Source organism: Periplaneta americana, chromosome 10 (assembly GCF_040183065.1).
Source record: "Periplaneta americana isolate PAMFEO1 chromosome 10, P.americana_PAMFEO1_priV1, whole genome shotgun sequence".
Lineage (NCBI taxonomy): Eukaryota > Metazoa > Arthropoda > Insecta > Blattodea > Blattidae > Periplaneta > Periplaneta americana.
This window is the reverse complement of record NC_091126.1, coordinates 163,231,430-163,248,219: the sequence shown is the minus strand read 5'-3', so window position 1 is coordinate 163,248,219 and position 16,790 is coordinate 163,231,430. Positions and strand designations below refer to the sequence as shown.

The window sequence follows — 16,790 nt, the reverse complement described above, 5'->3', positions numbered from 1 at the left end:
ATGATACGTTTTTGTAGTAATATTAATGGAGTTAGGATAGTCTTTATCATAAATAAACTGAGTCAGGATTCTGCAATAGCTTGTCTGTATAACTCGAGAAGCGAAAAATAAAACGCAAAATTTCATTGTAATATTAGAGGAGCAGCCATATAGACAAATAATCACTAACTCTTGAAGTATCTCCCTCACATACAATATCTTCAGTGAAGGAGTGGCCAAATATGTATCTGTGAAACATTACATGTAATGGTTACTTGCAGGGAATGGAATGTCATGGCGTTCCTGAATATGTGATGGTCAATGGCCGAGTCTGTGTGGATGAGGGTGACCTGAAAGCTGTGCAGGGATACGGACATTTTGTCCCTACTCCAGTCTTCCCACCTTACGTGTACACCATGGTGAAGAAGAGAGAGGAGGTATGATATTTTTTCTTTAGTACTCTGTGTCTTCACATAGACCATAATTGGCTCTTTTCAAACACATTTCTATTAAACAGATTCACTACAATTGCCACTGTCATGCCATCACCAACACTATTGTTACCACTATAGGGATATCCTGAACTAGCACCAACAGATAGCGCACATGTACTTTGAGGGATGCGCTTTGCGTGTGCATTTGTTTTCCGGTATATAAACATTGAGGGTTTACGTAGTGTATTAGTACATTAAATACTCTTAAAAACAACTCAAGATGTCAAATTTTTGTTGTGTTCCTATATGTAAAAGCCAGGGAAAGCCTTTTGTCTTCATTCAGGTCCCAAAATATTCTGAATATATGCTTTAAACCTTAAAAATTTAACTAATTAAATTGCGCCTCGAAAGTGCTAGCTATTAAACAAAAATAACTACTTCAAATAAGGAATTGCTGGCTACAGTTTCATTTTGGAAGAGGGAAAAGAAAAATTAATAAAAACGTACGCAACCCTGACAGCAAGCTATGTTAGCTTAGATTATATTCAGTACTTCTTGGAGTCTCCGAAGTTTACGCCAGAATTTTATGCCTGCAGTAAACTCTCGATGAACTGGGATGTTTATTATCCAGGACGATGCATAGTGAAATCCATTTCGTGAACAATGTTATAATGCGCTGTAGACTAATTATTAAAACCATCTTTTTACTTCAAATTTTCCAAATCAACGTCCATAGTATTCAAAACTGCATTTTCTTAACCTGCAAAACATAGGAATAATCGTGATACTACTGCAATCATATAATATCATCTTATCAAACATTGCATTTGATCTTTCTGCAACTAGAGAAAAAAATACGAGGAATTCAATCTCGATAGTCCCTTCCCTATAAAAAAAATACATTGGTGGCTGCAAATTCTGTTTTTAGCATACGGTACTTACAATAATAATGATTAAAGAGGCAATATTCACCTTTGACAAAGTTCCTATATTTTTTATTTTTTTATTCATGCACCTCATTCTCAAAGTTTTCATTTAGGTTCATGAATATTCAATTTACTCGTATCTATATTCTGCATACTGCAGATTTCCCCATCCATCTCTTAAGGGGAATCGCCCAGTATTATACAAGTTCACGCTATTATTTATTGTAAATTAAATTAAATTAAATTATGAGGTAAGAAAATACTGAATTACATTAAATTGTACTAGGTTATACAAAATAATTATAAATATAATTTTGACACGCACAGAAAACCAACAAATGGGAGAACGTAATCAACTTTAGCATATGACATAATGTAGCCCTACAACATGTTGTGTCGCATGGAACGCTCCTGCCATCTAACGGTAAAACTTCGCATGAGATGTCCCTATTGTCAGAGACACTGTAAGAAACAGACACTTACAGGTGACTATAATTTAGTGAATTTCACATGTTTTAGTTAACCATTAAGATCAACAACTCTTGTGGTTTTAGGAAAAATGGCTGTGTGTATAAGGGTTATCTGGTTAGAAATAAAACTGATCATTTTGTTGCCTACATTTACGTTCTTTTTTTTATTATTTCTATAATAATAAAGATCTTGAGCCAACACCATCAGCATTTTCAGAAAGTGACATGCCAGGAAGTCTAAAGGTAGGAAAAGAATTCTGAAATATGAAATGAATTAGACATGACCAACCAAATCTGTTGTGGTTAGAATGCATTAAATTTATTTAGGTAACAATATTTTATTTTCATAAACATACAAGATATTTTGTCAAAATTAACGTCTACTGTTTTATTGCAATACAGAAAAGATTTCATGATCCTGAGCTCACTATCGGTTTCTATATTATTGTAGTCATCACATCAAATTACGCAGAACACATTATCAACAATAATCATGATTACAATAATACAGAAACAGATATGGAAATTTTACACATCAAACCAAAAAGTTCACAGTTAAACATCTTAGAACAATACGAAATATATAAACATACAATAACATACCCACAACATATACTTAATACACAATTACAGTTCAATACCCACACATTATTCGATGTCATGATACGTCATAACACACAAACAACCAGCCCCCACCATAAGAGCAACACACCCCCACCCCTACAACTGACAAATGCACATCGCAGAATTCAAGATAACCAGTAGTTCAGGAGACATTGATAAAGACGTAACATCACGTCGAAACGGGCCGTCTGTCCAAGGTATATTACCTTTTTAAAATATTATTATTATTATTATTATTATTATTATTATTATTATTATTATTATTATTATTATTATTATTATTATTATTATTATTATTATTATTATTATATACGTAGTGATGACGTTTAACACGGCACACCATGTAGACAAAAATCTGCATGCATCTTAACTAAACATTCGTTTTCAACTTAATTCTTTCAATATTCTCTCCAGATTGCATGTATAAACACATGGAAAATTGAACTGTGTAAATACAACTTTAGATCCTTTTCCCGTTCCTGAATCATTGGCACAGAACAGAAAGCAAAAAAATCTCGCATCACATTTAACACTGTGAAAGCTTCAAATCATACTTTAATTTTTCACAGATTCCATGCATAAAAATTAATGCTAGTAAGTCTGACATAAGAGCTATTCCATCTCATATCGACCGAAATATAGAGAAAATTGACCTTACAATTTCTAAATACAATGAAACTTTTTTTTGTACGTAGAGAACTGTGATACAATGATTTGTGCACAGTTTGAGGCATCAGAACTTCATAGTGTTCAAATTAAAAATATTTAAATTTATCGTATTTTCATAAAATTAGCATCTTTAAACTGTTGTAGCTCCGAAACCCTTTCACCCAATGATCAAAATCATGGTTTATTTTGATGCTGAGAAATAAAAGTTTATATTGACATATAAACAGATTTTCTTACTTCTTATGGAAATGGAGAAATTTAGATTTTTCCTCATTAAGACGCCTTTGGCTAGGAAAAAAATATTTTAAAAATATATAGTTAGATTCTGCATTGAAAGTACAAATAAACACATATTTTTTACTGATGGTATGTTGATAAAGTATTAAAAATATCAAATAAAGAAAATATACAGTATGCGCATGAACTAACCAGCTGACTGTGAGATGGGAGCTAGCCGAGACAAGCAAGGCCAGGAGACAAACACGTGATGTGTCGTCTAGCAGTCATGGCTGTGCTAGCTTTATCACAGGTTTTCATAAACACAGGAGTAAAATGACGCCCAACGCTCACTTATCTTCAGCTCTCGGCCAGTGTGTGTGGTACTGCACCATTCAAGTCTAGGCGTGTGAAAATGATCTATTTAATACCCTCGAAACTTATTGCTGTACCACTAAGCAAACAATGCCGAATCCCTCTTAATAATGCAAGATTTTTTCTCAATATTTTTTTACATTTTTACAAATGGCCGAAAAGCCTAAAAGCAAGTAAAATCAGAATATCTGTCTCTGTATGTACAATAAAAATAAGGATTACTTCTTAACATAACCTACCAAATATCAGCTTCAAAATAAGCTCTCGTTCAATGTTCTGCAGTAAATAGTTCCAGAGTTCTGAGCGCTGAAAGAGGCTTGTTTTTATAAAATACGCTAAATTTGTCGCTCAATAATACAAAACCGTTTGACTTTCGATAGTATATTTTTGAAAATGCACTCCCCTCAGCACCTTGTGTAAGTAGGGAAAAAATTAGAGTATAAAAAAAATGCGAGGTTTTTTACTGATCGATTTCATAATGGAATAGCCCATAAGCAAATAATGAGCCATAAATGAATGCAAGGAATTTGTCAACAGGAAAAGGCATCTGACACCGTGAAGAGTCCTCCTTCTGAAGCAGGATCTGCAGTTCAGAACGATGTGGACAGTGTGGCCGATAGCAAGTCACCCACAACCCTTCCTGTTCAGGAACCGACTGTGGTGGCCTCACAAGCCCCCGAACACCAGCTTAGCACTCCATCAAGCAAGGGCCAGCGGAACCTGCAGGATTCAACCTTCTCCATCAGTGGTGAGCACCCTAATGGGTTGCATGAGCAGCAATCAGGTAGATGTTTATACTTCCTGCACACTGAGCCATATTTATGCAAATCATTTGGCAAGTATGACAATTTTCCCTCCTTAGTTCAGTTCGTTGTTATTTTTAACGTTAGTGACACTTCCTCCATATAACTAAAGAAAAAACATCCGTCTCGAATATAACACGCAAGAGTACTTCACCGTGTTATCAGTAATATTCTGATTTGTAGCTTTTCTTGAGCTATTGTTTACGAGATATACAAAAATGAAATTATTTACTGCGCACTGAAATGATATAACTTTTATTCTCTACATTGCTCACATATATATATATACTGAGTGTTCATTTCAAAGTGTGTCATGACGTCACTGTTGTTGGGTCACCGATTTGAAGCTAGTTTCAGCTTATTTGTTAGAGAAGTTGCCTATTATTTAAGGCGTTCTTCAATCTGAACTTGAGAACGTGTACGGTATAACTTGAACGTCGTAGCAACAGATGGCAGTCTGTACTGTCTGTGTGCTACCATAACCTCTTTCGAACTGTGTTTTGCGCCGGCAAGTCGTATGCAGGGTATTTGTTATCATCGGTTGCATACGGTAACATTCCACAACACAAATCAAATGCTCCGTGCCCATGTTGACCGTCGAAGTTAATGTCAACAAATACGTAAGTAATCGTCTTAACCCTCTCCCCATATCCCGACAGAACGTATTTCCAAACAGTTCACATTCCTGCCACTACCAGCGTTACCGTACGTATCGGTACGTACTCTTCAGAATGAACGCCGTACTTGCTAGGCAACTTCTCTGCCTCATAGGTTATACACCTCTGCGGAAGTGTAGGAAGATTGAATTCTCTAGGCTCATCGGCTAGCCACATGACGGCATACAGCGAGCCATGACACACTTTGAACTGAACACCCAGTGTATATATATATATATATATATATATATATATATATATATATATATATATATAAATCCCTAATAGTGTTTAGAAACTCAAAAAAGGGACTTTTTTTTTTTTTTTTTTTTTTTTTACTTTTTCTTGAAATGATTGAAAGTAAAGGCTAGATCAGGCATGTCAGAAATCAGACTCTGAATGTGCAGTTATGTGCGCGGATTGCTGGTATGTGCAGACTGCATCATTCAAAGGTTGCTCTTACCATTTCTTAGCCGGAGTGGTGTACAATAATCTATTTTTCGCTTCTAGAGTTGGATTAAATAGGCATTTGGACATTATAAATACACTTGGCAGAAGGAAAAAAACACGGTTATTATCAGTGTCTATATTTGACAATTGCAATACAAAAAACTTTAGGCTCACTCAGTTATACTTCACAAAGTAGTGCTTTGTAAAGCATAATTTATTAATATGACTTTTATATAGTATTTGAAGAAAAAGAATATTGCAGTAATTTCGAAACAACAAAAAACGAACACAGTATTTCATTTTACGTAGTAGGTACTAATTATTTTAAATAATAGACCCTATTCTTTCATTGTTCGTCAAGCATTATTATTTATTGGGACCATTGGTACACAAATGTTAAAGAAAATATACTCCAAATTAATTACATGCAGTAGGAGATTGTGAAGTTTTTACACTGAAATAATTTCCTTGCTATATGTCAATATAAATTAATATTAATAAATAATATAAATTAAGCTTAGAATTTAAATTCACATACAGTTTATTTAGAAAACGTTGAGAGCAAGTATCGACAAGTTGTAAGCATTACTGAAAGAAATGAACAGTGTAGTTCACAAGCTATGAAGCGACTATATTCTATTTATGCCAGATTTAAAGGTTTATTAATGTAAATATATTAGCATAATATAGTGACGTGAGACGGAAAATTTGCCATTATATATTTTTCCAGAAAATTTTTCCGCCTTGCAAATAGTTGCTTTCTTCGTTCCTTACAACCTCAAGAGCCTCACACGTATTCCTCACTATGCTCTCATCACTTACCAGCTTATGAAATGAAAGTCGTAAGTCGTCTAATCTTTGATGGCTGTATTAGTACAGGCCAGTGTCAAGTTCGTTTTGCCGTGAGAGTACTGATTAACTTTACTAATCTGACCTAAACTGTCACAACACTATTACCTCGACATGGGCTGATCAAAACCTTTCATTTTAAAATAATTATTGTTGCCCGAGGAAAACATTATAACAATTATGTTATATGATTCATAATTTCCCTTCTTTGTTATCTGTGAACTCCTCACTTTATTTATCATAACTCATTCACAGACAGTCAAATCAGTACCCATACTGAAACTGCGTTACTGAAACAAAAGCTGATCTGCTGTTGCAGGTCTGTACAGCCCTGTCGCGTTCTCCTCCAAGGCAATTCACTCCCTCCAGATAGGGGAATAGAAAGTGCACATCGCACAGAGACTACTGCACAATGTGCAGAGTTTTGACATGCCTGGGCTAGATCATAGTAGAAAAATAATGAATGAAACACATTAGAGTATAACATAACCTATTCATTTTATAAGTATTTTCGCAACAAATGAAAGAGTATTTTAATCCCACAGGAAATAAATATTAATGTAAACATTTACACATTGTTGAACACGATTATTACTGCCATAGCAGTAAGAAGAAGGAAATTCCATTTCAGGTTAGGCATTTTTATTAGTGTATTTTTCAGCTGAGTGTAATTCATTGATAATAATTATGTTTTATTTAACGATGTTCGCAACTGCCGAGGTTATATCAGCGTTGCTGGTGTGCCACAATTTTGTCCCGCAGGAGTTCTTTTACATGCCAGTAAATCTACTGACATGAGCCTGTCACATTGAAGCACACTTAAATGCCATCGACCTAGGCCGGGATCGAACCCACAACCTCGAGCACAGAAGGCCAGCACTATACCTACTGCGCCACCCAGGCCGACGTAATTCATTGAAGAACTTAGGGTTTTGTAATATAATTTCTTGGAAATCGTAACAAAAAAATCTTGAAATTGAGTTTCTAGTATGGAAATGGCTTTTATTGTGACATTATGGAACCTATCTATTTCCAATACAGTGAAACCCCGGTAAGACGCTGTTCAAAGGACCGGGTGTAAACCGTGTATTAACCGGGACCGCATTAGGCGGGTACGTATACTAATTTCGACTTATATACAGTATCTATTAGCATTTTTCTTCATTGAAATACATGATTCATGAAAGGCAATACAGTATTACTCCACTGTGTAATTACTGTACTGTACGTTAAAGACATTTACAATATGTACTGTACTTAATTCTTTCGAAAAAAAAAAGTAATTTATAGTTGTTTGCCGTGTGCATGTACTCGAAGTCCTATGTTTACCACACTTCAGTTTCCTGCGCTTACATTCTCCCGACGTCGCAGCTGTAGTGATTGAGTCGTGATTTTTTATTATCGTTCTTAATGTCGATGATGGGATTCCTAATGGATCAGACAGTTGTTTCTGAGTAAGAGTACTGTTCTCATCATACTTTCGTAAGATTTCCAGTTTTTCCGACACAGAAAACACTTTTCGTTTAACGCTCATTGTAATCACATTCACCGACACTTCAATACACTAAAGAACAACAAACTGACCAGCAAAAATTTTCAGAATTTTATTACAGCTGAGTGAGAAATGCTGTTTGAGAGAGAGGGTTAGCAAGAGGGTGAGGTATTGTAACTGTATGTAGGCTTTAACCGCGCAGGTAAGGAGTCGAATAAGAGAGCGTAACAAGCAGTGGTGGCTCGTGATAAAATATTATGTGTGTTCACAATTTTGTGGTTCCAAAATCGAAGAGAATTTGAAATCTACGTTTAGTCTAATATGAAATGTCATGATTCCAATGTTTCACTATCGAAAAAAAAACAGTATATAAATTCAAAACAACATATAATAATAATAATAATAATAATAATAATAATAATAATAATAATAATAATAATAATAATAATAATAATAATAATAATGAAACTCAGTCTTTTTATTTCCAATTTTTCTTGGTAAGCCAGTTTACCCAGTTCTTTACTGTTCAAAATTACTTGAACAGAGTTCATTGTTTACGTTTGTTAAAAATGAATACATACCACGGTTTCGTTATTTACAAACGCGTGTGTTCAGTAATAATTCACAACACACTGATACACTATAGCCTATACCAGTACTGTAATCCCACTCGCATAGATTACTACAAATACATGCCAGTAAATATTATTCTTAAATATTATACACTGCCATACAGATACTTAAATTGATACCACCGCCACAGTCAGCCAGTACGTGTTTGAAAGCCAAATTATGCTATTATGCCGACACTGAAGTATAGTAATTCACAAACTACACTCTCGTAGCAGCACTGTACACGTAAGTAAACGTTCCTACAGTCAGATGCTGACATCTACAGTGTATTAAATTTCCTCCTCGAGATACAGCACTTGAACGATAGGCATCGATGGACCTGACATGTATAGGATAGATACTCATCATGTTCACTTAACGCTTTGTGCTCTTGACGAGTCATAAGCAGCCAGCTAAAGATAATTTTCTCCCGCGCATGCTTGAAATTCCTGTAACCAACTCGAAAAGAGCACGGCTTGTACGTGAACGGATGTTGCCAAGTTTACATAAGAAGTTTATGCAAGATGCGGGAAGTTTAAAATACTCGACTCTGATATTATACATCCCCACTACGTCAATACGGTATCAAATAATAAACCTAGTCGTTCATTAATGGAAACAAGGTGTTCACGTGCTCTTGCGCTCTTATTGACGCACCGCCACTGGTAACAAGAGGGTGGGGTATAGTAAGTTATGAAGTATGAAGGTTTAAATGCGCAGGTAAAGGGTCGAATACCAGTACTTTGCAGGTTAATGGCACCAGTGAGTTCAGTGGCGAAAATATTTCATTTCTGTTACAGTACATTGCTGAAAATTACATCGAAAATATTCCACAAAATCAGAGTATTATGCAGGACTTGAGCACAACAAACGGGGTATTTTATAAAGGCATTATATATGAAAGGTGCAGGGACCGGACAAAAAAAGCGTATTACACGGGATAGCGTAATAAGCGGGCACATCTTATCGAGTTTTTACTGTATATATATTTTCATTACTAAGACTTTAAATTCCATTCAATTTTCTCCTTTCCAAGCACATTTTAATAAGGCTGACCTTCTCAAATAGTTTATCTTCTCACACAATATTCATGTTTCCATCCACACTAGATACGCACTTCAAACACTCATGTACAATAAAACTCCATTTATATGTTTCTATGGGGTCTAAAAAATGTATAAGTGAGAAAAAATATAACTGAAATGTCATTTGATCACATCTCAAATAACATTTGAAGACTGTATGGTGAGAACGAGTTAAATCAATTTAGTAAAATTGTCATAAGAGAAATTTATAACATCACATTTAAGCCATCTTTGAGTCTAATACTGATACTCAAATTTATAATGCGTATTCTTGAAGAATGTGAAATTATTATAGTAGATCTTAGCTGCTTAGAGCCAAAGCTGGCTGATATGTTCTAACACCAATTCAGAAAATTTTACAACTTTGACTTACCCTGTTATTCCCGCGTGATCTTCATTTAATAATGTGTGATTATTTAAAAAAAAAAAAAAAAAGCAGTTGTTTTGGACTGCTTTCTCCTAAGGAATAAACCCAACTCTCAAATTATGATAACTCTTCCGTAATTTGCTCAATCATGGTGTCTTACAAAATGTTTCATTGTTTCTAAAGCAGTAACATCATCATTGAAGGATACAAGATCGTTGAAGACAAGCATGGGCAGTTTCAAATTTCTGCGAATTTCAAAGTGGGCCACATCTTAACATGAACACATACTGTATTTTCGCATTCTTATGTTTTCACAACAAACTTGATTTTGAGCAAAATTGATTTAGAACGTACAAATGACGTTTCTTATCTCTTGGGGTTTAAAATACGATCGTATAAGCATTAAAAAAAAAAGGCATCATCATTATCATCCTTTCAAGTAGTAGGCCTAGTGGCAACTGTTGAAGTAGGTGTATCTAGTTAATCTCGTATAAATTTCCAAGATGCAGTTCATTGTATATTGTAAATGCTAGTAATATCACTTTACTATTAATGAAAATTGATAGAAATAATAAAACGTATTTAGCATTTGTAACATGATTTTAAATATATTATATGCTCGTAAAAGAACAAACTGCACTACGGAAGCATACTCTTTCTAAGAGGAAAAATATTTCGTGCAAATTTATCTGCAAATACAAAAATAATCTCTTCAACTGTCTACGAAAGCAGGCAATCATTTTATGAAAAGAAACTCATTCCCTTCATTCTCTTTTGCCTTTTAAGTTATTTGTTGCAAAGAATAAATTTTTACTCTAAATTTTGTGACTTTTACCCAAAAAAAAAATAAAAAAAAAATAAAAAAAAAATAAAAGTTTTTTTTTTTTTCTCTCCATAATTTTAATTTTTAAAAGTGATTTGTATAGGTGACTTTAAGCCATAATATTTTTGTCTGAAGTTTTCAATTAGAGATATAAATCTGTAGAAATTGATCGATGTTTTACAGATTTTTTTCCCAATGATTGGGGTTCAACATTAATGTCTCAAAGCAAACTTGTACAGATTTCTTCAAGCCCGCAATTTTTGACAGACGTTTTCGATTCAACGCATAATTATGTAAACATTTTAGCTCAGAAACGGGGGCATGCTGTCATCACTTAGTTATATAAAAATGTTACAACAAAATCACTGTTGTCTTCTTTCTATAAAGACTATTGGGTGTTCAGTTCAAAGTGTGTCATGGCTCGCTATATGCCGTCATGTGGCTAGTCGATGAGCCTAGAGAATTCAATCTTCCTACACTTCCGCAGAGGTGTAGTACCTATCTGCCAGAGAAGTTGCCTAGCAAGTACGGCGTTCATTCTGAAGAGTACTTACCGATACGTATGGTGACACCGGTAGTGGCAGGAGTGTGAACTGTTTCGAAACGTGTACTGAGGTGAGTTTTTTTCTTACTGTCGAGATATGGGGAGAGGGTTAAGACGATTACTTACGTATTTGTTGACATTAATTTCGACGGTCAACATAGACACGGAGCATTTGATTTGTGTTGTGGAATGTTGCCGTACGCAAACGATGATAACAAATACCCTGCGTATGACTTGGCCTCGCAGAACAGTTCGAAAGAGGTTATGGTAGCACACAGACCGTACAGACCGCCATCTGTTGCTGTGACGTTCAAGTTATACCGTACACGTTCTCAAGTTCAGATTGAACGCCTTGATTAATAGGCAACTTCTCTGACATAAAAGCTGAAACTCGCTTCAAATCGCTGACTCATCAACAGTGACGTCATGACACACTTTGAAATGAACACCCAGTAGTTGTTTTTCTTGTAGAAACATATTGCGTGTGCATCATTCGTGGTTGAATTGACTCGTAAATGCTGAATATGAACAAAATCCTGCCACCAATATAGAAGGACATGTTAAAAAATATATAATTTTTTTTAGAGATCAATCATTGTGGGAAAGTGTTGGCCTCGAAATTTACTCGTAATATACGGTATGACGTAATACTTGACATAGAGAGAGAGAGGATAGTGATTATTTTAGAACAGTATGTTCCTCAGTATGTCAAATAACATCCATAAAGGTATATTCCAGATACCATTTCCCTCTAATGATCTTCTGAATGTAATATAAATCCGACTTTCAAGGTTCTCCATAGCTAATGTTGATGAAATCTATGTAATGTACAGTTTAGACGAGTTACTTACAGTACAGTACAGTACAGGGATAGGTGTTATCGTGGTCCCATTTGAGTTGCAACAATCCTAATACAGGGTGAATCTTCTCATCTTGCAGATTGGTAACTAGGGAAACCTCCATTTTACAGACGATGCAAAATGCAGGTGCTCACATCGCATTCACCAGCCCGTCCGATAAGGCTACGATGTTGACCTGTGTTAATATGCTGTGATAGTGCAATTGTTAACATGCTGGATTGTCCAGGATCAAATCACGGCTCTGGATAAATACTTTTTTTTTCATAATCTATCTGTGTTTCGAGAATGTTCTAGAAAAGCATGTTTTCTGTCCGAATTCGTAGAACATTCTAGATAATGAATTTGCCTGTAAATAGGTGGTTCCAGCCGCTCATGCTCAGTGCGGTATGTAGCAGTCAATTCGGCCAAAAGTTATGCGACACAGGGGACTATGTTTACCAGTGGCGGTTCCTCGAGGGAGGGAAGGGAGGAACGTCCTCCTCACATTTTTCTTCTTTTGAAAGTAAATACCAAATAAAATATGTGCCTTGAAATTCAAGGAACATTCGATAATTTTTAAGTTCACAGCTATAAGAAAACCTCGGTTGGTCGAGTTTTAAACAATGCGCGCTCATGTGCTGCTAGAAAACTGTGAGAAAGATGCGAGATTGTTTGTGTGGAGGAAAGTCAATCCATTCCTCCTTTACTGCAGTTAACACACATAGACAACAGCGCGCTAGCGGCCAGAGAAAGAAGCAGTTTTAAAGCGAGTAAATGAACAGAGAGGGAGGAGATCCTCCTCTGAATCAGCGCATGGGCGGGAAATAGAAACCGACTGGTCATGAAGCAAAGCTCGCTACTGCTGCCATCTAACGATGCTGCATTCAACCAGACTATAACACATCTAGGAGGAGGCACGATAAAAACAGTTTTAACGCAACGCTATGAAAGACACCATATAAACTTTTTTTAAAATTATAAATCAAAAATATCATTCATTGCTCTTCATATAAGCTACTATTCATGGTTTGAAACTTTCAAGGATATTTGAAAGTTAAAGTCGGATTTATATAAAACAAAGAGGAAGTAGTTCTACGTTAGTATCGCAGATCTTTTTGGCCCCTGAAATTCACTTCCATTCATTGTGTACTAGACAGGGCAACAGCCAAGTTGTCAGTTTTGTACAAATATATTTGAAATTGAAAGTAGTACTCCAAACTACAAATTATTTTTTAACATAAAAAATTAATTGGCCACCAGCAACTTTGAACAATAATGGTAGTATGACTTTACAAAAACTGACATTCTTCAAAAGCATGTGATACTGAACTTTTAAAATGTACATGTGGCAACACAGACCACGTGGGTGGGTGCAGTGTTCTCGCCTTCCTCAGATTATTTCCCATTCCCATTTCCGCTGTTCCGATTACGTGTTAGTAGCTATAGTGTCTTCCAACACGTGTGATGCTGTAGTGTGCTCGAAAAATGCTGCGAGGTGAATTTCCTTGTAATTGTTAATTTGTGCAATTATTTAACAATGAATGGAAGTGAAAACATATATTTTGGAAAATTTAGGAAACTCAGTTTACAAGAACAGATTATTACTATACAGAAGGGAAGACCAACCCCAACACTACCTGGTCTTACATGTATGCACGTTGGCTAATTTGTAGCATGTTTCATTCAAGAAGGTGTCATTTCGTCCTGTTACCTTCTTTCCTCCTCTTAAGAAATACGCAGGAGCCGCCACTGATGTTTACGGTATAGTGTATAAAACGCAGGTACTGCATAACTTCCCAATCCGCAGGATGAGAAGATTCACCCAGTATAAAGGGGGGAGAAATTTAGTGGTAATATTAGATGTTAGACATAGGAGTTGAATCCCTTTTACCTTCCATTCCATGAATCGAATTTCCGAAATGATTGCCTTTATTTGCATAAAAATGGCGTAATCCCATTATCTATATGTGGTCCTCGCACAAGACTTAATTACTTGAATTGGCATTGGTTGACTTTCCTTCATGTGTTGCTTGAATTACTTAATGTACCTTGTATTTCTTAGAGTTAGACCAGCAGTTTAGTCTTTGTGAAGATGATCAGAAAGCCTACTGATGATAAAAATAACTGTAAATATGATTAAAAAAATAATGTCCATAACGCAGAGTAGACTGCACTTCCAAGACGCTTTCTTACTGTGCATTATTGGGAGATGGTGTAATAAATGTGTGTGTTCCTTGGTACTACCCAATTTGAATTCTTCAGTTCATTCCTTGACTTCACTCCTACTAGCCTTCTACCGGTTGTGTAAAAATTATAATAATGAGAAATCATATGAAGTATTATTAAGGTACAATCACACGTCGCTACTTTTGCAGCGCTGCAGTACAAAAAACTGCGCAACTCTTGTACTGCGACGTGTGAACAATGGTGCAACCCAAAAAGTAGCGGCTGCCGAACCTGCTGCCCTCTACTTTTCCATGCTGCGTGCAACTTAAAAGTAGTGACGTGTGAACAGGGTTCTCAGAGTTGCAGCCGCAGCATTTTTGATATCGGTTTTGTTGAAACTTTTGCTGCGGTTGCGACCAGTGTTACCACCCAAATGTGACAATGATACTTTTATTGCTTGGATATATTTTAATGTTAAATGTGATGAAAATAAATTATTTGTAACAGTTATTAAATACACAACACAGTCTGAGCATAAATGGTGACGATATAATTCATTTTTTAAATTTTCCGTAGTGTAGTTTCAAAGAGGAGGGTTGCCAACATTGATTACGTGAATATACTGTTGGTTATCATTTAAGTATATAGGCGTTTTTAAAAGCTTTATAGTAAAAATAATGTCAATTTCTGAATACTAGATACGACAGAAAAGCAAATAATAGATAAGGAAGCTTTCGCATGAGTTTCTTAATAATGCGAACATAACCACAAAATGTATATTGAGAAGTCAACACGAAGATGGAAACCTGCAGCATGACTGCGGCTGCAAAAGTAGCGCCTTGCGTGTGAACAGACTCGCAACCTCCAGTTGCAACTTTTGCAGCACTCGGGTTGTGCAGCACGAAAAGTAACGTGCAGCGCGCTACTTTTGGCTTACGTGTGAACACGACACGCAACATTTGCAGCTGCAGTATAAAAGTAGCGCTGCAAAAGTAGCGACGTGTGACCGTACCTTTATAAGAAGTGCTGTATAAGACTCTTTCAATGAGGAACTGTTAAGTTATTTAAGGGTATATGTACGTGAACGACCACAAATATTATCAGAAAATGCAGGCTTTAAATTTCTAAAATTTTATAAGGAAATGAACTCACAATTGGACAAAAATTACAAGGTACCACAACAAGACTTATTAGAACTTTAATATCTGATATAAGTATAAAAAAGTTATTAATAATAGATTTTAGAATTCACTTTTTACTTTAAGTTAAATTTTCCAAAATTTGAAAATTTTCACACATATTATTTCATAACTCCACAACCATTAGTCATACAATTATGAAATTTTGTACACTGATTTAACATACATTTATGCAAACGATGGACTACAATAATGCCCATTTCTTTGAAAATAGAAAAATTAGGTCACAAAACATTATGTAAATTTTAATATATTTTATATAGGACAAATAAAAATTAATTGTATTAAAATAAACAACTCTACATGTTGAGAGTAGTCTATTTTTCAGAAATAAATGTTTATTACATGCAGGAAAAATATTAAAGATGTCGGAGAGGTCATAACAATGTTAATGTTACCAAATGGTGTAACTGCAGATTTTTTTTTTTTTTTTTTTTTTTTTTTTGTTCGTACTTTGATAAAACTGGTTTGAAAAATATTATTAGTCAACTTTTTTATACTTTTATCTGATATTTAAGTTCTAATAAGTCTTGTTCTGGTACCTTGTAAGTTTTGTCCAATTGTGAGTTCATTTTCTTATAAAATGTTAGAAATTTAGAGCTTGCATTTTCTAATAATAATTGTGGTCGTTCACGTACATATACCCTTAAGTCAACTATTTCACTGTGTTGATATTTTCTTGGTATTTTGCCTTAACTGACTAGTTCTGATTTGATGTGTATCATCTTCTGAATCGCACCACATTGAAACTAGTGGAAATAAGGTACTGTAAAATGCCAACATTAACACGGTAAAATACTGTAGTTGTTTATTTACATAACTGAACAGTTTTTAATGATATACAGGATGATTCACGAGGATTTACCGTCTCTTATGGAGCTATTTCCGAAGACATTCTGAGCATAAATGTCATATAAACGTTTGTCCTAATCTCAATATTTTCAGAGTTACACTAATTTGAAGTTGTTTGTAAAATACCATTATTCTTGAGTTTTAAGGGTAAAAGAATATTACAGATAAAGAATAATTAATTGATTAACTAGTGGACTTACTCGTGTTAATTATGTAAGATTTGTGCGGCTTACAGCTCATTCAGTGCTTCATGCACCATCCTCAGAGCCTACTGGATCTCGGCGTCATCTCGAACTTCTCTGCCTGTTATGTGGGTGTGTTTGATTGTTGAAAGGTGTTGAAGAGTGGAGTCAAATAGTG

At 35.1% G+C, this 16,790-nt stretch overlaps 1 protein-coding gene across 5 annotated transcripts in view; it reads left to right on the top strand.

The window, feature by feature from the left end:
- CRMP (Collapsin Response Mediator Protein) overlaps window positions 1-16,790 on the top strand; it is a 747,709-nt gene that overhangs the window by 708,866 nt on the left and 22,053 nt on the right. For 3 of the 5 annotated variants that reach the window (XM_069838349.1, XM_069838348.1, XM_069838351.1), the window contains 2 exons: window positions 261-416; window positions 4,231-4,477. In XM_069838349.1, the coding sequence (XP_069694450.1) occupies window positions 261-416; window positions 4,231-4,477 (403 nt within the window). The remainder of the gene's footprint in view (window positions 1-260; window positions 417-4,230; window positions 4,478-16,790) is intronic. The other 2 variants (XM_069838352.1, XM_069838350.1) reach the window with 1 other exon arrangement.